General features: G+C 41.4%; 3 protein-coding genes across 3 annotated transcripts; 1 reads left to right on the top strand and 2 right to left on the bottom strand.

Annotated features, from left to right (window-relative positions):
- Nucleotides 1-2,358, bottom strand: ahsg2 (alpha-2-HS-glycoprotein 2; the record flags this gene model as incomplete). The annotated part of the gene is made up of 7 exons (XM_080836883.1): nt 1-222; nt 393-464; nt 574-678; nt 803-969; nt 1,112-1,196; nt 1,546-1,653; nt 2,158-2,358. The coding sequence occupies 7 exons, from the start codon at nt 2,356-2,358 to the stop codon at nt 1-3; spliced, it is 960 nt and encodes a 319-aa protein (XP_080693009.1).
- A 2,152-nt stretch (nt 2,359-4,510) lies between these two features.
- Nucleotides 4,511-10,941, bottom strand: LOC308364759 (protein crumbs homolog 1-like; the record flags this gene model as incomplete). Its single annotated transcript, XM_080837990.1, has 8 exons — nt 4,511-4,763; nt 4,912-5,034; nt 5,276-5,317; nt 5,503-6,409; nt 6,765-6,930; nt 7,261-7,811; nt 9,261-10,220; nt 10,899-10,941. The coding sequence occupies 8 exons, from the start codon at nt 10,939-10,941 to the stop codon at nt 4,511-4,513; spliced, it is 3,045 nt and encodes a 1,014-aa protein (XP_080694116.1).
- Nucleotides 10,942-11,980: 1,039 nt separating this feature from the next.
- Nucleotides 11,981-20,766, top strand: zbtb41 (zinc finger and BTB domain containing 41; the record flags this gene model as incomplete). The annotated part of the gene is made up of 11 exons (XM_080837148.1): nt 11,981-12,120; nt 12,619-13,952; nt 14,324-14,531; nt 15,227-15,296; nt 15,489-15,636; nt 15,884-16,013; nt 17,490-17,585; nt 19,122-19,228; nt 19,582-19,687; nt 19,760-19,848; nt 20,156-20,766. The coding sequence occupies exons 2-11, from the start codon at nt 12,695-12,697 to the stop codon at nt 20,764-20,766; spliced, it is 2,823 nt and encodes a 940-aa protein (XP_080693274.1). The 5' UTR covers nt 11,981-12,120; nt 12,619-12,694.
- Between the last annotated feature and the right edge of the window lie 416 nt (nt 20,767-21,182).

The raw sequence follows: 21,182 nt of genomic DNA, 5'->3' as shown, positions 1-21,182 counted from the left end.
TTAGAAGTGTTTGACTTTTCCTGGGCAAAAAGGAATAAGTGGTATGTTGACTGGCTGACTACCAGGTGCCACTGTTTCAGCAGCAGGTGCTTCTCTCTTCACTATGGGGATGAGTGATGCCACACTCACAGGATCCAGTGACTCTGCTGATTCTGCTGACAGCAGTCCCATGTCAACCATTAGTAGAGGCACGGTACCATTTGTAGCAGGCGCCACAGCAGGCTGTAAAAGTACCAAATTATCAGATATAGGTCTGGTTTTTGAATTCAGATTGGAAAAAAGGTTGAATGCTTAATGAATGCTTAGAGGTTGTAAACAGTGAAATGTGATTGGTTTAGTTATTAGTGATATTGAATATGTTCAATATGAGTGCATTGTGAAGTAAACATTACCTCTGGAGTAAAGATACGGCAGTCAACTGAGACATTTCCACTGACACTTCCAGCTGTGCAGAATCCATAGGTCTACAGAAGAAAATTTCATGTTGGGCAAATCTATACCGTTTAGTATTTAAACTGTATGTCAGACAAAAATCTCCACCTGTCACCAGGTACACTGTATATGCATACTCACAGCTAGAGTTTGATTCAGGGGTGCACAGTTGTCATCATCTGTGGTTGTGCAGTTTGTCTCCACAATAGCATATTCTGCGTAGAGCTGGGTTGCACCAGACACAATCTGCACACATAAATCAAATTGAATGGACCAAACTCTGGATGATGACAAAAAGTGATTTGAATGCCACTGTAACATTAAAAACATTGGGGGCAGTTTTTAGACACGGTCCATCCACTTTTTTTACCTGTGTGGTCAGTCGCCCAACTTCTAACACAGCAAACTTGCTAATAGTGACGTTTGCTGTTCTGTTGTTGAAGGCAGCAAGAGAGGATGTGGCCATTTGAAGAGCGTTGGTATCATTTAGGGGCAAAAGATGAGGGCAGCCTAAACAGATATCCTCAGCTGATGTTTCTGCAGAAAACAGTAGATGAGGGGTGGGCATTAGATTTTACACATCGTCTTTGAAAGAGAGTAAAGAAGGGACTATTTGAGGTTCCTTGGGAAAAAAGGCATCTGAAGATAACTTTGCAAACTTTGTTTTATCAGTTTTTACCTGGTTCAGATTCACATCTATGTGCTGTTACTACTAAAACTCCACCAGATTTGGTAAGAACAACATCACAATCGGCCTCCACTGCCTAAACAAAAAAGACAGACAAACAATCACTGACACACCTGAGTGTTGCTTTAGTGTTTATTAACACATTAACCTTTACCCTTTGTACTATAATCAGTCACTGACTTTGTGTGATTTGCCAGTGTGTTATAGACAGTGTCCTTATACACTAACACCTCAAACATGAAAAATGAAAAGACAGCACACATTGCATTACATCTGTACATTGCTTTTTTGAGATGTACATGATGATGTTTTATGAATCATTTGATCATTTACTTTTTTAAAGAGCAATACAATTAATTAGACGTGCAGACTAAAAATGTTTTTGTGTAAACTGCGTAACTGAATTATTGCTCAGTTCAACTCACCGCTTCTGCTTTAGTCCTGACTGGGCAATCAGCCAATGGCCTTGGGTCCAAGACGTGACACTTGGTCTCCAGCAGGTCGAGCTCCATTTTGTAGATTTCCGTATCTGGCTAAAGGAAGGTCTGTGTTAACTCCCTGTTAACTGATTTGGGTCAAATGACTGCACTGAAAAGGACCAAAGTATCATCCCACCCTGAAGTAACTGATACTTAGTTTAAACCTTCTTTTGTCTTTAAAATGAAAGAATAAAATAGATTGCCATGCTTATTTGTCAATATTAATTTAATCAAACATTGTGTGACTTATTTATTCCTGGTCATATCTCAATTATATACATTTTTGCTACATTTATATTATGTGTTTTTTTGTATTTGTGTACATTAAAGGCCTATGTTTTTCTAGAAAGGTTTGGGCTGGCTGACAACATCGTTATTAATAGTGTATTTATATTTCACTTTTAACTAATCCTTTTTTTTACTTTATTAATTCCAGACAGGTACAAAATCTGTATATGCATCACAAGATTTGTGGTACACTGTTATGAGGTTTACGTGTATATTCTTTTTTTTTTTTTATTGAATTCCACTCCACTCTTTGTTTTGTTTATCACTCACCGTGGTGCTGATTTTTATCTCGTCAATCTGGTTCAGGGCATACTTGAATCCACTGGTGCGCTGAGCGTTGATGTAATCCTGGAAGACTGCAGCAGCTGCCTCAGCCTGAGGGGAGTCGCAGGGTGGCTTTGTGATATTAGGCAGTACCTGAGCCCATGCCCCAACAACTATCAACCCTAACAAAACATATAGGATTCGCATGTTGTTGTCTGGCTGTGCTGCAGTTTATGCAGTGGTAGATGCAGGAGTGGGTGTAAAAGGTGACTGAGTACAAAACATTGGCGTTTTATATACCCTGTACTTTAGTCTAAACAGCATGGCAAAGGCAAACATCAGGACCCTACGCAAGCATGGATTGTGCAACAGAATAGAGATGAAGTTCAGTGGGAGGCTGCCAGAGTAAATGTCGCTTTGCCCAGTAATAGGCTTTCTGGTGACCTGGGATCTGAGAAGCCAAAGTGACTGAAAAGAAAACAATCAAGACTCCATCCCGAGAAATAGGCTAAATTGTAGTTTGTACATTTTGTACTGTGTCTTTATCCCTTTAGTAAGCAAACACTGGATAAACTGATACGGAACAAGGAACCCCTGTGAAATCATATCGGTAGTATTTAGGAAAAGATTATTTATGTAAAACCTGAGCTCAGAAAGAGACTGAACACCAAAAGTATGAAAAAGTCTTACTACTTATAATCCAAATTCATATTAGGATACATATGAATATATATGAAAATGTTTTTGTTTGTGTACCATGACCATTGGAGGCATTACAGCTACAGCATTGTACTCCCTGTATGTAGAAATGTTTTGCTGCTGTGTTACTGCTCCCTGGTGTAACAGTAAAGCATAAACATAACTGAAAGACCTGAGCCAAAATTTGCTTCTTTTTTTGGGGGGGGGGGGGGGTCCAAAAAAATAATGCTTTGACTTTTCTTATATACGTTTCTATACGCAGACAACACAGGAGGAATAGAGTGTAAAAAGAGTATGTTGCCATCAGTTACGCATAATCATCTTACCTCAGATTCATTTTTCATGGTATGCAAAAATAGATCTCAAAGTGAGAAGGTTGTCTGGACAAGCCAAGCAACAGTAGAAAAATAGAGACGAGTAATTAAAAGCTGAGTTCTTGGACCTGGAGATGTCAGGACCAGGATGCAAACTGGGAGTCTATCATTAACATTAACACCTCACGAGATTTTCTTTACATTTTACTACAATGGGTTACAACCCAGGATGCAGTCAAACAGAAGTAGTGTGAACCAGTGGGGATTATAAACCCCTCTGTTACAAACCAACTACTGGGTCCTTGTTTGCAGTCCCCGTGGTATGCTTACAGTGGATTTGAATGGCCCATAATCGAACACCAACCACTCATCTGGCCCATTGACAATGTAAAAGTTCAGTGACCATATGGTGTCCTCATTGACCAAGGAGTTGGTTCTCTATTGACATGGGATGAGAGGAGGTACTCATGGTCACTGATTTCTGAATGAGGGTTTAATATTTTACTTATATTGACACCCAAAACAACAGAAAATAGAATAAGGAGAAGGGTAGGTAAGTTGAAGTAGTAGAACAAAGCAGTCATTTATTTCCAAAACAAATGGCCCTTTTGAAGGAGTTCTCATTATTGTTCTTACATTGGAAGAAAACTTACATAGAACATGTAACAACACAGACAACCTCCTGTCAGAGCAACATACACTATATCAGAGGTTGCCAGTGACATTGCACAATACTTACCCACAGGGGGCGCTCAACACACATATATGGGAAGGCGGAGTAGTTCGGTTCATATGTTCTCAATTTCTCATTTAAAAATGTATATGACCTATCCAAGAAGCATATTATTTTATGTTGTTGATGACTGCCTATTTTATATATCAAGAGCCATGTTACTATGGAGGTTATGTAGGTACTACATCATTTACAGAATCACAACATTTGTGTAAAATGCTTCTTGCACATCATTCTCTGTATAAGTGCAAACATTAGGATAGGATAGGATAAATAAATGATAAAAAAAACATCTTTGAAAAATATGTTCTGACGTTACATTAAGGCACTAGTAATATTTATATGGGTATGGCTATATTGACAATGTGTATATACTTGGTTATGTATTTAGCAATTATTTATATGGAATACTGAAGTATGTTTTCATATTGTCTCACTTCACACTTCACAGTTTGTTGATATAAAAACTTACACCAAATACATGCATGTTGAATTTGATTTGATGTTCAGATGCTGGTGATTGCCTGCACACAGCTCAACACAAACCTGCATATACCTCTTGTGTATGGTAGTGTACCTATTGTACAGTCAGAAAAGTCTTTTTGAATCATATTCACTCCATATTGGCCTCCCAATCAATCTCAGGGGCATCATCATCCATGCGAATGATGAGGTATGAAAGAAGCTGAAAGAAGTTCTGCCAGAAGAGCAGAAACACATAAGCGTAGAAATCACTGACGTCAATTTGGCATTGGTTGCCGGAGTAGTTCAATTCACATACACACTGGAAGCGGTTGATGAGATTGCGACAGAACCCACCGTGTAGGCAGGGGTCAGATGCACACTCATCCACATCCTGCTCACACCTGACAAAACAAGACACAGCCCTTTAGACTGCAGACATGCTGGTACACCCAACAGACCTTTTCTGAACATCTGAATACCAAAAACACAAGAAAATGACAAAGAAAAACTACTTTATTTTAAGGGCAGCATATCAATATGAATTCTTACCATTGCCCTGTGAACCCAGGAATGCAGTCACAAGTACCGTCTACTGTTGAGCAGTTTCCACCATTAAAACAGCTGAAATTGAACCTATCGTTCCCACAAATCGACACAGGCAGTATAGGATATCTAGAAGAGCAATACATTCAGTTAAATATATTATTACAATATAAATTGAATATTCATTCAGTTAAAGATATTATTGCTAATATTGGTTGTATAAATCTTGTAGGGTTAAGTCTTTTGTGTAATCAGAAATTACGTCTTTATACAGGAATAATGTCTGACAACTGTTCTGGATCAAACATTCAGCCACTTCATACGGCAAATGTGCATTTGTGTCATATTGGCACATGTATTATATACTCACGGGATCCTTTCAATCCACCATGGAATCTCTGGAACCTTTTCTCTAAACAAAACACATTTCAAGTAAATTATTGAGAAAAATTATTGACAAACTTGCAAGAAATATTTTTTCCAGAAGCATGCAAGGAATATTTTATGTACTGATATCTATCATTACCATTTTCTGTTGTTTGGGGAAACCTGACAGCAGAGAAAGTAAAGGACCTATAAACTGGACAGGAAACTCACCTGCAGAGGGCTCCAGTGGCGTTGCGTGGGCAGAGACAGGCGTAGCGCATGACTCCTCTGAGACAGGTGGCACCCTGCCCGCACTCGTTACCTGCACACACATCCACCTGCACCTCGCAGAGCCTTCCCTTGAAGCCAGGCTCACAGATGCACTCAAACCCCATTGGATTGGTGCTGCAGCTGCCCTGGACACAGGGCTCTGATGCACAGGGGTCCACTGTCTCCTCACAGTGTGGCCCCCCTAAACCCAGAGGGCAGTCGCAGCGGAACTGGTTGAAGAGGTCCGTGCAAGCGCCCCCGTTCTGGCAGGGCTGTGGGCTACAGACATCGGCACCCCAGCAGCCGAACCAAGGCGACCCTGACGTGCGTAAGAACTGCTCGTCCTGAGGCCGGGGCAAATAGGTCTCGGTGTCCGTGTAGAACGGCAACAGCAGGCCGCTGATCTCCAGAGGGCCGAGACACCCCACCAGTTGTCCGACTGCTCCAGGACCAAGCCCTCCCACCAGGATATCCACACCGTCCTTCAGGAAGTCCAAATTTCCAGAGGCATCATCAGACACTGCTGCTTCCTCTATATCCCCATCCAACACTAAGGTCCACTTAGAGATGAGGCTCGTGGGCTCTTGCATAACCAGCTCCGCCATGTGCCATTCCCCATCACTGACTGACAGCTCACTCTCAATGCTCAGTCTTGGGGTCCCCTGGCCCCCCTGAAGCTCAACGAGTAGGTGGGAGCTGTGGATGGAGATGGAGATGAACTCGGTGCCCGTCTTGGCGTGCAGCAAGGTGCCTATACTGGCCCTGGTTCGCAGCTGGAGGGAAACACTCACGAGGGATCGCTCAATGTTTCCATTGCTCCTGTAGGTCAGTGTGGTGCTGTTTTCCCGGAAAGTTACATTTGTAATACCTTCAGCGAAGAATAAGAGTGGACAGAAGTAAGACAATGTTTACATAGTTCTGGGGTAAAACTTTCTTTTTAAAACATACATGCACCAACTACAATATTGCTATGAAGTTTTGTTATGTTGTGCTGATAAGTTTGCCTTTAGATAAATAGATGGTCTGTGAAATTAGTCACTTCCAGACAGTGACATATACAGCATGCATTTGTGAGTATCTCACCTATTATTCTGTTAATTAAATCTTCTCTGCTCTGATGCCAGTTTAAATGATAAGTTGCTTAATCACCGTGGCTATGTACAAAAGAATATCAGTTTTAATATGAAAATAAATATCCACATGCACGACTACTGCATACTCACACTGGAAGCCATCTGTGTCAGGCATACAGGTCGCGTCTGAGGGGCAAGGGAAGAGTTCACACCACTTCACCCTCTCACAGCGCTGGCCTGCCGTGTTGGGAGGACAGTTACATGCAAAGTCATCCCAGATAGAGTAACACACTCCCCCGTTCAAGCATGGATTAACCTGGAGGGGTTGAACATAGACATGTTTAATCACATTTACCCTGTTGTTATGACAGAAAATCTTCTCTCTGTGAGGGTCAAACACGCCTCACAGTTATTAGACAGACAATGAGCATGCCAAATATGAGTACATTTTTTATTCCTATTTGTGATTTTTCAACCTTGTGTTTATATAATCACAGATAAAAAAAACAGGTTATGCATGGTTTATCTTGCACAATATGAGGACAGTTCGTACATCAGCAGGGGATATATTTACAGATTGCAACCAAAGTTGGCATGATCATTGGGTTACATAAGCAGGGATTGCCTGCTGGTATTTATCACTTACACTGCACGAGTTGTCACTGGCACAGCCACGTGTGACTTTGACCAGGCTATCCTGGACATATGAGCTGATCGCAGTGTCAATGGGGTAGAACTGCAAGCGTTTTGATGACATGCGCAAGTCCTGGACGCAACCTTTAAAGTAGCCTCCAAAAGACAAAGAGGCGCGTCGGTCTGGCAGCCCTCCGACATACAACACGTCTCCCATCTGAAGCAGAACGTTCCGGATGGGAATGTTACCCTGGCTCCTTGCTGACAGGAAGAGGGCCACTCTCGCTTGTTCTATTTTCACACTCACCAGGTGAAATTGGCCATCATTAACCACACCGTGACTTGCCAAGGTCTCAAAGTTGTTGATCTGAACTTTGACCTGTCCCTCATCCAGCCAGACACGGAGGTACTGGCTGGTGCTGTTGGCCAAGACCAGGAGCAGGCCTTGGGGCCTCCTGGTGCGAATAAATAGTGACAGGGCAACAGTCTCGCTGGGCTCATCCTCCACAAAGAAAGAAGCATAGCTCTCCGAGTCTTCATTCCCAAACCGGGCTGTGATGTACTCTGCATGGGCAACAGTTATCACATTATTAAATCATACAGTATCATTATGTTGCTTTGTAAATAGAGTATTGAGTGTATGCTAGAATTTTCATATTCATGCAAACGAAATATGTGCACGAAAGTTGTGATCATCAACACAATACTGAGAATAGAGCTGGAAAACATCAATTTGGAAATAAAGTGAATTGTTTTTACTGATTTCATTTTCATGAAAGGGCATTTTAACAGACTGTACTGCAGAGGTCTTTAGTTCCACGTTTCTCTAATCCAACTGCCTTGTGTGTATGAATGGTGGTGCCTGGACCTGACTTTGACTTCTTTAGCTCCCTAATCCCACCTACGTCTGAGTGCTAAATGTGTCCATCTGTGGCGGGACAAATGTAGCTAATTAATGCAGACTTTAAGAGTGTGAATTTAGCTACTGAAACAAAAGCAGTGCTCCCCCTTTATCCTTGTCATTTAATATCATATGGTTTAAAGAGTGGGGCTATCCACATTGTGCTAATAAGAAATGTGCTTAAATGGCTGTTACTATCAGTTTAGTACTGCACCAGGGTTCTTTAGTGGATATGTGCTGAGTAACCCCTTTTTATGGTCTAAAGGATGAATCTAAGCATTTTAAAATTTAACTGATTTCCTGTCCACCAATTTACATTGATAGGTTTTCAAGAAGTTTTGTAGTTCCTTGTTTGCCCATCTCACCATGGTAACTTTACTTCCCTCTCCGTATCCAATATAATACATTTATTGCAGTGACTGATTGAAAAATAGTTTTGTCAAATCAAATGAATAGACATTTCCATTTGCAAAGATGTACCTAGTTTGCAGTGTATGGACCCCACCATTACCTCAATAGTTGCAAAGTGAATTCTTTGAATACATTTGTAAACTATTTTTTTTTACCAGTGGATGGCAGTGGTGTTACTACAGACAGATATGCATGTTATCACCACATCTCGCAATATTTTTGAGGAAGAGGATATTATACTATATAGTTTGAGAAATATTTGAGCATTAAATGATACCTTCCAGAATTACACATGTATTCCAAAACTAATAAAGTAGATTCTTCACTGTTCATAAAACTTCACTACAAATCATGATTATAGCTAAAATGTAAGCTGTACATTTCTCAAGGGTTTCTGTTCATCTAAGGGTAGCATTAGCAAGCGATGGACAAGACAATGTGCCCTGAAGTCCTTCTCAGATGTTACAAACGTTGTGTGCTTCAGACAGATACAATCAAAGTTGTATACTATGATGAGGCTATTACTTTTACTAGTCTCTGGAAAATTATAATGATGTCTTTAACGGCATCAAATATACAATTTCAGTTTCCACTTTAATTACGTATTTTCTCTTATTGTTCTGAATTGTTCTAATTGCAGGGGTTTAAACACATCTGGCTGCGTGCATGGTGCTCCAATGGTTTGGTTTTGAGTATCTTACCCTCTTGGCAGTGGTCTCCCTCATACGGTCGGTGGCATTCACATGAGTATCTCATCCAGCCCTGGCTGATGCACCTGCCTCTGTTCTGACAGGGGCCATCATCGCACTTGTCCCGGTCACTGCAGCCCATTGTGACATTCACCTGCTCAGCCTTCGTTGCAAGCCCAACCCCAGGTACTACCAGTTTAGACTCCACATGAAAGTCTTGAAGGCAACCAATGAAGTGTGTGGCTCCATCACCTCGTGTTCCTCCAATGAGGAGACTTTGAGGGACAACATTGGGCTCAGGGTAACCAGACCCAGGTTCAGAGGATGAGGACCCCGCTGGGCTTTGGGCTAAGGTCTCTGTGCTGGGGAAGTCATCTTCCACGCAGTGCACGGTTAGTCCCAACATCCCACCCTGGAGCAAAGCCTCCAGTTTGTGCCACCTGCCGTCAGCCACCATCCCCTCCACCACAACCTCCTGCAGGACCTCACCTGGCTCCTGGGCCCGTTGCATGGTGTGGCGTAGCTGGCCTTCCATAAGCTCCACAGTGAACAGCAGGTCTTCTATGTGACGTTGGAGAAGTGTACCAGCAGTCTGATCCGTACGGAAACTTAAGGTTATGTTCAGAGACGCATCAGTGTTTGTAGAAGACAGCTCGACATGGAGGTATCCATTAGTCTCAAAAGAAAAGGTGGTGGGAGTTCGGCATTTGGGGCCGGTGAATCCCTGGGGACAGGCACAGGTATATCGGTGGCGTCCGTCAACGAGGTAAGGAGAACACGTGCCTCCATTCTGACACCTGTGGCCTCGGCAACCTACTAGAGGGTCTGTGCAGTTCACCCCTCCATAGAGTTGGCCATTTTGGGTCTCCCGGGAGCAGTGGCAAGTGTAGTTTCCTTCAAGACTCTCACACAAGCCTTCGTTCTGGCATGGCTCCAAAGCACAACCATTGATGATTTCCTGACAAACAGCACCTTCACAATGTGGACCAAAGACAAAAAAAAGACAATTTGCTGCTGCAGGGTGATGTTCTCTATCCTCTCCACGTTTTAATAATGTGATAATTATACATTATATACAACTCAGAAAACAGAAAAGCTTCAGGTAAGTTGCTCCTGTTTCAAACCAGATAGTGAAACAAAAAAACAAAAAGAATTAAACAAAGCAGATACAAAGAGAGGTATTTTCTCCTACTTTATACTACCATTATCTTTGCAACAGCAATACAACATGGGAGCATGAATTGGGAGGGGCATCTATTATAATCTACTCTTATTTTGTCCTTCTTGTTTTGTGTCCAGCACTGTACCGGATGGGGAGGTGTTCATCTTATTATATTTTTTCTGCATTTCCTTTTTAAAGCATATTATACAATAAGCTTACTTTAACTGAATATGCAATAATACAATGTACCTTATAGGACATTATCTATGTCCTATACGGGATTAATAAAAGTTTATCTTATCTTATCTTATCTTATATGCTCACATATATGCCTACTTCAAAAAGTAAACATGCTATAAGCTCACATATATGCCTACTTCAATTCGTGAACAGGCTATATGCTCACATATATGCCTACTTCAATTAGTGAACAGGCAAAGAGGATAATAAAATATGAAGATCATGCAAAGAGCCCACATCGCCCGTACCTGCTTGGAGTAACACAACCATCCACAAGGACACTTCCCACATGTCTTTTGGTGTCCGTTTGTATTAGTCCAGCTGTATTGATGTATTCTCTGTGAGGAGAATTGCTGTGTAAAAGGCCATCACCAAAGGCTTCATGCAGAATGCATCTCTTTCCATGTGTATGGGGACTGACGAGCTTAATGCCTGGATCACTTCAAACCAGATCTATGGGATTAGGCTAATGCACTTACATGTCTTACTGACTGTACATAAATAAGGCTAGAGTTCCTGGAACTAATTTGAGAACCAACAGATACATTGACACTTGAAAGACTTTACACCTAGATCTTGCATTACATAACCGACAATGCACAGAGCAAGAGTCCTGGTTAATCTCTTGTGTAACAATAGGACATTCATTTCCATGTTTGCTTGCTTTGAAGGATCATGAGACTCATCATCTTGATTTTGAAATACACTTTTCAGAGCATTTTTTCGTTCATCATATTAACTTATATATTATAATTTATTTATTCACTTTGTGTGAAACAAAGCATGATGCTCATGCTTTATGCCAAATATACACATTGAGCTGATCTGCTTTAAAGCTTCATACTGTGAATTCTAGTGGGAACCTGTGGGTTAAACTGCTTTGCTTTATTTCCCATAAACTCACTTTATGGATAAAACAAATATGCTATCTATAAATATTTATGGTGGTATAGCTCTTAAACTGAGCAGAGGTCTTCACATGTTGAGACACAGGGTATTGGTGTATTTTGTTCAACTGAACGGTTCATTTAATAACTTAACTCAGGCAACAAGGACTTGAACGACTAGATTTAATGTAGACCAATTTTCCTCAACTTCCCGCCGTGCATCGGAAATTGACGGCTCTTATTTTGATATAGTTGTGTATTTTCTCCACCTTTCTTCTGTCCGAGTAGCCTAGTTAATTACGTTCGTACCACTAATACTGTCATATACATTCATTAATGTACAAAATTGCACACAAATGTCTGTCGTTTGCAGTTATTACTTTAGTTTAGCTTTGCTGGTTTGTGTGCTATTATTACGAAATTAAAACCAACCAATGATCAGCCTGCTTGTTTTGACGTGCCTCACTTCCTTGAAAATAGGTGGAGCGTTGAGACAGACTCGGAAAAAAATATGTTTTTCAGTAATTATCTGGGAGAATCGACGTCTATTTCTTCAAACGAGTAATTCATTGATGTTTTGAAGGTAGGGTTTCGAAATTCGTTGAATACAGCATTGTTCTTGTGGTGGTTTATGGGGTCGTTTGTCAACACACTCCTCTTAGGGGGGCCTGGCAGGTTCTGACATGGGGGTCCGTAAGGAGGACAGTGAATTCGGATGTGCATTGTTTTCTGCCAATAGGGGAATGAAAATTACTATCCATGGACTGAATAACGACGATGGGTTCATTGAGTCTAACGAACGATGGCTTGTGCTATGTTTATTTTTCTAAATAGATCGTGACCTGTTTAACATTTGGTTTACACAAGGCCTTTTAGCGCCGACCAACACATATAATAGCCTTGCCTTAAAAGTTGTAGGATTCTATAGACCTAATCACAGTGATGGATATATGGTAATTTCAATTAATATCTGAGAATAAGAATTTTTGATATCATGGTAGGCTATACAATATTTGCATTATCATGACATCTATTATTGTTTTGTACTAGGAATCTTATTCAAAACCTTCTCTTATTTCAGCTTGACTTGCTAAGGCCTAGAGCTACTTTATTTAAATGTATCTCTCGGGCTTGTTAAGGTGCCCACAATCGTGATAATGAAAAGAAAATCAGACCCTTCCCAACTATCAAAAATGAAATGTCGATTCAGAACTTCTACTGAGAGGGAAAAACTGGATACCACAACAGAATGTAGTGCCAAAACTGACTTCAGTAACTCTAACAAACTGTTTAAAAGACACCTGAGCTCTGTGCACGAGAACAGCTTTCTGAAGTTTCTAAATGAAGACAGGCAAAAGCCCACTTCACTCTGTGACCTGACAGTCTCTGTGAGTGGGAAGCAATACAGTGTACACAAGGTTGTCCTCGCCTTTGGGAGTAGCTACTTCCATGCCCGACTTTGCAAAAACCCAGAGACCAGCCACATCATGGTTGACCACGTCGAGGACTCTGCTTTCCAGCACTTGCTGTGTTTCCTGTACACGTCTGAGTTTATGGTGTCAGACACTGAGATCCCATTTCTGGTGGAAGCGGCTCGTTTCTTGGATATGGTGACTGCAATAGAGCTGCTTACAGACCACAGTGGCTCCACCACTTTGTCCCCTGTGCAGATAGAGGGTGGACCGGCTGAGGACCTGGCTGATGCAGGACTGAAGAGTTTTCCAGAGGGTGGCGCTAAAGCCCAGGCATCAGGGGCGGTCAGCTGCCTATTCTGCAACCGCACGTTTCGCTACAGGAAGTCCCTGGAGAACCACATGGCCAAAAGCCATTGCACTGATAGCCAGGGTGCTCCAGGTGAGGTAGCTATAGAAACAGTAGCTGTGGTAACCACTAGGAGGTCTGCCCGGCAGAGAAAGACCCCGGCCAAGTTTGAAGAGAGTGACAAAAATGGAGGAGCAGCAGAAGGAAAACCCAAGAGGAAAACACTGAATGGAAAAGGAGAGGAGGCGGATGGTGGAGGAGGGGAAGAAGAGGAGGATGAAGAGGGAGGAAATGAAGAAGAAAATGAGCAAGAAACTGAGGAGGGAAACCAAATAATTGAAGTTGTGAAAGGACAGAAATCCACCCCTGCAGAAGAGAATGTTCTGGAGGAGGTAGAGGAGGCAAGAGAAGTGAATCAAGAGGAGCAGACCTCTGAACGCAAGCAGTTGGTAGAGAGCAACGGCACGGCTACAAGCCAGTTGGATCCAGGTGTGGCCGCAGTGATTCCACCCAGTCATGAGGCGGCGGCACACCGTCGGGTGTCTGACTCTTCCAGTCACACATACCCAGAAGGCCTGGCTCCTTTGGTCATCCAAACCTCCAACAGGAAAACACTCAAGTGCCCCAAGTGTGACAAAACATTTGACAGAATAGGTAGGTGGCTAGACCTTTTACCGCAAATACTGCAGTCAGGCCTGGTCCTGATGTGCTTATTGTAGGTGTACATTACCTACTCCATGTTTAGCTCATAAAGGATGTGGTCTCCCACTCCTTGCCTTGACACAGATAGGCACATTTGACATTTCATGACCATGTTCTCATGTGGTTAAACATATAGCAGTCACATTTATTTGAGAACAAATTATATATTATTATATATCTAGCCAACACTAGAATTCTAGGTTTCTATAAACCTGTTCTAAGTTTTGAATGGTTCTTAAGATTCATTTATTTAAATGTTTTAATGTAAAATGTAATGGTAGTTTAAAGTTTTTGTTTATTGTGATTTTCTTGTTTATAAATAGGAAAGTATGAAAGCCACACTCGAGTTCACACTGGAGAGAAACCCTTTCAGTGCGATATCTGCCAACAGAGCTACTCAACTAAATCCAATCTCAGTGTGCACAAGAAAAAACACGCCAATAATGCCCCTTTTCAGAAGAAAGACCACAAATGTCCCTTCTGCAACAAACTGCATGCCAGCAAGAAGACAATGGCAAAACATGTCAGAAGGTAAGATTAACCTAACCTCATTCTCGTTGTGTTAACACTCACCGTCCTTGGTAAGAGCTTAAAGCATTTCTTTACCTAGAATGAAGTAAGCCAGAAATGACTTCCCAGATACCCTCACATTAATTAGCATGATGAAACTGAGATTAGAGACCAGATACCCTTACACGAATTAGCATGAAGAGACTGAATTTTTTTTGAAAAAAAAATCTTTCATATTTCATGTTTATAACACATTTTAAAGCATGCACTACCTGGTAATGACTTATAATGTTCTCTGTGCACTACATGTGCATTCTTCATGTTTAACAGGATTAAGGTGATAAAAAGAATGTCTATTAGAAATTAAAGGACATCTTTTTTTTTTTTACTTTTACTTCCAGAGGAAAAACTACATACATTTCTATAGACAATTTGATAGACAAACCAATGCATCCTTCAGCACATAGGCAGTTTCGAACAAAAGAACAAAAAAACACTCATCCATCCTCAGCCACTTTGAATTCGCATGAAGTACACAGTTACTCTGCACCTCTGCCTCTTTACGTCATGTAGAATACGTCAACCATGAGTATGGGATTCTAGCAAGTGTGCAGGCTGATGAATTGCCACCTCGCATTTTTGTTGTCCACGTAAGATGCATAAAGATGCTCTCCATGATATGTCTTGAACTAATGTCTGTGGTGTGTGCTTTATAGGTTCCATCCTGACCACGTACAGGAGTTCATAACCATGAGGAAGAGGAAGAGTGAGGGCTGGAAATGTGACGTCAGTTCTGTGCCTTGTCCAGATTAAAAAACACACACATTTACACTCTCACAAACACACACACACAATAAGTATTAACACGTTGTATAACATATACGTAGCATAAAAACAGTGCAAAATACATGTATTATGTGGTTTATTATTGTGTGGTTCCTTTTCCCTCAATGCAAACCACCTCTTGTGTTGAAGCAGATATGTCATAAGTCTTTCACTCGAAGACCCCATCTGGAAGAACACATGATCCTGCACTCCCAAGACAAACCTTTCAAGTGTGCTTACTGTGATGACCACTTCAAGTCAAGGTTTGCAAGACTGAAACACCAGGAAAAATACCATTTAGGTATGTAAAGGCTTATGTCTATAATGCTCTGTTATTGCCAAAACATATTGTTGTTACACAAGTGATTGTGTGGTGATTTTAGGATGGCACTTATACGAAATTACCATCTGCAATGTAATAGTGAACGTAGCTATAGCTTTTGAATCTGAAGAGCAACCATGCTGCATGCTGCATGCTGCACTGTCTTCTTAAGGATGAGAGGTTTTTATTTAAATTTGAGAAAATGGTGTCTTTGTTCTTCCTGAAGGTCCATTCCCATGTGACATCTGCGGAAGACAGTTCAATGACACGGGGAATAGAAAACGGCACATTGAATGCACACATGGTGGAAAGAGGAAATGGACCTGCTACCTGTGTGGGAAATCAGTACGGGAGAGGTATGGTCATGTGACTGTTGTTTTTGTTGGTTACATATCTGAGTGCTGGTTTTAAAAACGAATCACTCTCTTAAGACATTGTGGTAATGGAAAATGTATCTGAAAGATAATTCTTAATGATCTTTCCAACTCCCCCTACCATACTGTTCTGCCAAATGCAAGGCTGAACATAAACAATGCAACAAATTTCTATAAAGCAAAAGAAAATAGAATAAACTACCTGCATATATAAAAACATGATTTAGAAGAGATAAAAAAGGAAATAATAAAGTAATTCCCTTACTGAACAAGACCGACAAGACCATTTCCAAGCAAGACAAGGATAGAGAGCTGAAGCTGAAATGCAACGGTGTGGGTAGGCTGAGACCATCATCGTGATACCTAAGGCACAGACAGCACTGAGGCCTCACCAGACCAGAACAGAGATCATGGCACAGTCCCAAAACACATGAAGCACTCTGCAATCTGTTCCAATGCTTAGTAAGGGTAATAACAGTAAGGGTTACTCGGAAAACAGACGTATTTTGTTCTACCAAAATAAAACTTAACTATGTAAATATAATTTCCAATAGATATTCCAAATATTTAGGTGGCATTAGGGCTGGACAATAGGCTTCTGTGGGATGAGTAGCAACACCTGCTTTACTTTTGCCATGATGGCAATTGTGCATAATGCAGGGTTTGTAGGTACGCTTGCCATGGGAAGTTGCACTTCACAAAACAATGAGCTATATGTATCCTTTAGTTTCCTGTTAGTGTCCTTTTCCATCTCCAGAATCTCATGCTACATCCCCGGGTAGCATCATTTGAAAATGTGTGGCCCATGATCCTGTTAATGCATACCCCATGTTGGCACATGACAGTCACAAACAGGACAATGTAGCAAGATATGTAAATTGTCCTTTGTTTAGACTATAAAATGTGTGTGTAACCAGACATCTTGGTTATACTCCGATCTGACACCCTACTTGCAAAAAGTATAAACCTCAGATAATTATTTTGCTGTTGTGAGACCCTAGACTTGGATACATGTCCACGACAATGGTTTTGTAGGTAACTAGATCGTGCAATATCCTCAAACATACTTGTCATGTGAATAACAGATAAACACTTGGGTGACTTCCAGCAGCCGCTGCTGTTTCCGAGTATATTCTTGTGATCTGGGTCTCACACCATGTGAAATTGTAAGAACAGCTTTGACAGCATGAAAATGCCAAATAAATAAAATCTAAATAAATCTTTTAGTAAGCCAGGTAACCTTTATCGGAGCCATCTGTCACTTATGGGTATTTGCATGGCAAGTCTGTTGGCTTTTAGCTGGTTTGATTGTTAGTTTAACAGATGTATAGAGCACTGTATTGATCCCCAAAGGGAAAATGTACACAAAGACTACATTTAATTGCTTTAAATAAGTATGCCAATTGTGTCTTCATTTGTCATGTATTACCTGCATAACTATCTGATATTTTGTCTTAGAACCACCCTGCGGGAGCATTTAAGGATCCACAGCGGAGAGAAACCTCACCTCTGCAGCATATGTGGGCAGAGTTTCAGACATGGCAGCTCATACAGGTAACCGCCTCAGGGTGTGGCTGTCCATTTCACTGTACTAATTATCAACCACAAATGATGATTTGGAGTTTTAGTGTATTTTAGTGAACATTTTCACTTATGATTACTGTCCGTGGAAACCAAAATCCAACAGAAGCTTTGTGGTTGTTTTACCTACAAAGCCTCTAACACCTATCTCCACTGGTCATGTGTGTGCTTGCCAACCTCCCTAATTTCCGCAACCAGTTCTGCATATTTTAGCTATGTCCTTTCAAAGGCTTCCTCAATTGCATCTTCAAAGGGAGTCATTGACTCAATAAAGTAAAGTTGTATTCAGAATACAACACCATGTCTGGTTTCATAGCAGTCTCAACTATACACTGTGGAACTTGATGTTGCCTTTCAACACCAGCCAGCAATTTCCAATCATGCACTTTACCCATTTGCCAGTACTGTGTATAGGTGCCTGGTGTCCACTTGTCTCCCCCTGTTGCACAAAATAAATTATACCGTTCCTGTTATTAACTGGCAAAGAGTTAACATTATCTCGTTTATTTGTTCAAACACGCCAATGATTCAAAAAGTGTTATTATGATTATGTCTCCACTTGTAGTAACCCTGGGTCAAGCTAGTTTTACCACCAGGCACAATATTTAATGAACCCAAACACAACTTGCAGCTTCCATCTTCACCCACTCACTGATTGAGGCTCTGCGGAGTTGGGTGGCTCAATGAATTTAATGCTGTTAGCATCCATAGCCCACAAATCTCCCTAGCTGATCTTTTTCTTTTCAACCTTAAGCTAATTCATCCATTGCCCTTGCTTTGCCTGAGAAGCAGCTGCTGCTCATCTAGTTTCCTTTTCTTGCTCGTGAACGAAGCTGGTTACAATCTGCCTCCTCTTGGACAGTGTAGCCTTACCCCGTGTTTACCAACTGTCACCTAACCCAAACCCTGGTCTTCCACTCTGTGTATGCCTAATGATATCCCGGTGTTGTTATGCTTGTGGTTCCCACTTCTTCCCTGTTTTCACCTTTGGTCCTCCAGTTTGGTCTTAGCACATTTAAACTCCTCCACCAAGCTGGTCACTGCTAACTCCAAAATTGCATACAAAGCTACAGTACTTCAACAATATGGCTACCCAACCCATGCCCAGCTGCCTTATTCATGACTCTCTCCTATTTCTCCAATTTCTTAACGGTCAAAGGCCACTTTACGCGTGGCAAGCCCAAACTGCAAGCACCACAATTTAAAAAAAAGTTCTCGTCAACAGTATTGATGGCCTTAACACAATAAAAAGAATCACCTCACCATCAATATAAACACTCTCTTCCACCAGTTTTTCCTAACTGATAGATACACTTCTACATTTCCTAGATTTCACTCTTATCCTTGCCCATTTCAATTTGACTAACATCTGACAGGTACACAGAATAGTTGTTTCCATGTCGTCCATATAAACTCCCATGGAAAACAATCATAACACTTGCTTTGACATGAACTCTTAATGATAGTGTTGCCATAACATGTGACTTTACTTATTAACTGTGTTGACAGGCTTCATCTCCGTGTTCACCACGATGACAAACGGTATGAGTGTGATGAATGTGGGAAAACGTTCATCAGGCATGATCATCTGACCAAGCACAAAAAAATACACTCTGGTACGTTCACATGAAGCTGGTGATATTAACTCCCGGATACTCACTCCTCAAAAGGAATGTCCCATTTCCTAATCCGACCAACCATTTTGTCCTGAGACAAAAAAAAAATTCTCTTTTGTTAAGACTACCATGTCCTTCTAACTTTCTGTTTACTTCAAAATGTGGTTATTTATACGAAGATACATGTTAATTTCTAAGTGAGCAACAAATCCCTGGCAATGCTGTTTTAAGTTTATATCAATTTTAGATTTTGCCATAAATAGTTTGTGTTAGTATATTAAACTCTACTAAATATATACATATACATATATACATATAAATAATAATAATTGTTTGCTTCTGTTGTCATTCAGGTGAAAAAGCCCATCAATGTGAGGAGTGTGGCAAATGCTTCAGGCGACACGATCATCTCACAGTTCATTATAAGAGTGTCCACCTTGGGGAGAAAGTGTGGCAAAAGTAAGTCAACACCATTCACGACAAGCCTGTAGATTTGACATGGGATGACCCTAACTTCTTGCCAATGATCAGGTACAAGACAGCAGTTCATCAATGTGAAGTCTGCAAGAAAGAGTTCAAAGGAAAATCCAGTCTGGAGATGCACTTCAGGACACACTCTGGTAACCAGATTGTCTGTTTTTCCTTGTTTCTATTGTATTTATGTTATCAAATGTAAAGTTATTATTCACAGGCATCTGCCTTCAGTCTCTGTACTCTGTAAGAGTGTAGAAGGACCGAAGGCACAACTATGGCACAACTATTTCTTAATCTTGTCTTCATTTGAATTGATCCCAGTTCTTATAAAACTTTTATATACAAAAATAAAAAACTGAACCAAAGGATTTTATCTGTACCATTTGTTCCCTAACCTTTTAAAAAGAACCAAACAGCCTCACTGATTTCACCTCACTGGTTTTTCTGGCATAGGAGAGAAGCCATACAAGTGTCTCATCTGTCACCAGACCTTCCGCATTAAGAAGACGCTAACCAAGCACATGGTCATCCACTCCGACGCAAGGCCCTTCAACTGCCCTCACTGCAGTGCCACCTTCAAGAGGAAGGACAAGCTGAAGTATCACGTGGACCACGTACACAGCTCCCGACCTGCTGAGCAGCCTCACGCTGATCTTCCTGGGGAGAAGGACGTGCCCTCGCTGTCATACTCTGAACCGTCCAAGCAGTACCGGGCTGAGCACAAGAGTGTCCTGCAGAGCGTTACCTCAGGTGATGTGTGTGTGCCTGTTACCCTGGTACCGGTGCAGATGTCAGACATCTCTGGACAGGCTGATCTGGCAGTGCAGGGGGCACGTCATGGGGTCCTGCCACAGGGGCAGCAGCCGACCACAAGGTACCAGCCCGCCACGGACCTGGTGTTCCTTGAGAAGTACACGCTCACGCCTCAGCCTGCTAACATTGTCCACCCGGTGAGGCCTGATCAGATGATGGACCCCCGGGAACAGTCTTACCTGGGGACGCTTCTGGGACTAGACCCCACCTCATCTGTGCAAACTATGGCCACCCCTGACCACAGTCACTAAAAACTGCTGTTGTTCTCGCTCATCAAAAGAATCTCGACATACTGTACAGAAGGCCACTTTACACATCTTCCCTGACATTAATAATTATCAAGTTACTGATTCAGTGAGTGGAGTCCACGTGTTGCACCACAACGAAGTTCAAGTTGCACCAAAATATTTTGAGGGCTCTCACTGGTGTGTGCAAAATCAATGACAGTAGAGGAGTTCTTTCCATTGGATAGCAGGAGGCAGTGAAAGAACTTTATTTCCATGTTGTGAGGAATTCATCATTTATTTGCCTGAACAGTCTTGGATTTTGCCTTTGTTTTGTTCATTTAAAGAGATCATTACTCAAACCAGTGTCATCCAAATCATGTTGTCAGTAAATCTGTGTCTTGTTGAGGTGCAAACTGTGTAATGTGCTGTCTTCACTTGCT

This window comes from Sprattus sprattus, assembly GCF_963457725.1.
Source record: "Sprattus sprattus genome assembly, chromosome: 4".
Taxonomy (NCBI): Eukaryota; Metazoa; Chordata; class Actinopteri; order Clupeiformes; family Clupeidae; genus Sprattus; species Sprattus sprattus.
Note: the sequence above shows the minus strand (reverse complement) of the source record. Positions and strands in the feature narration are given on the sequence as shown.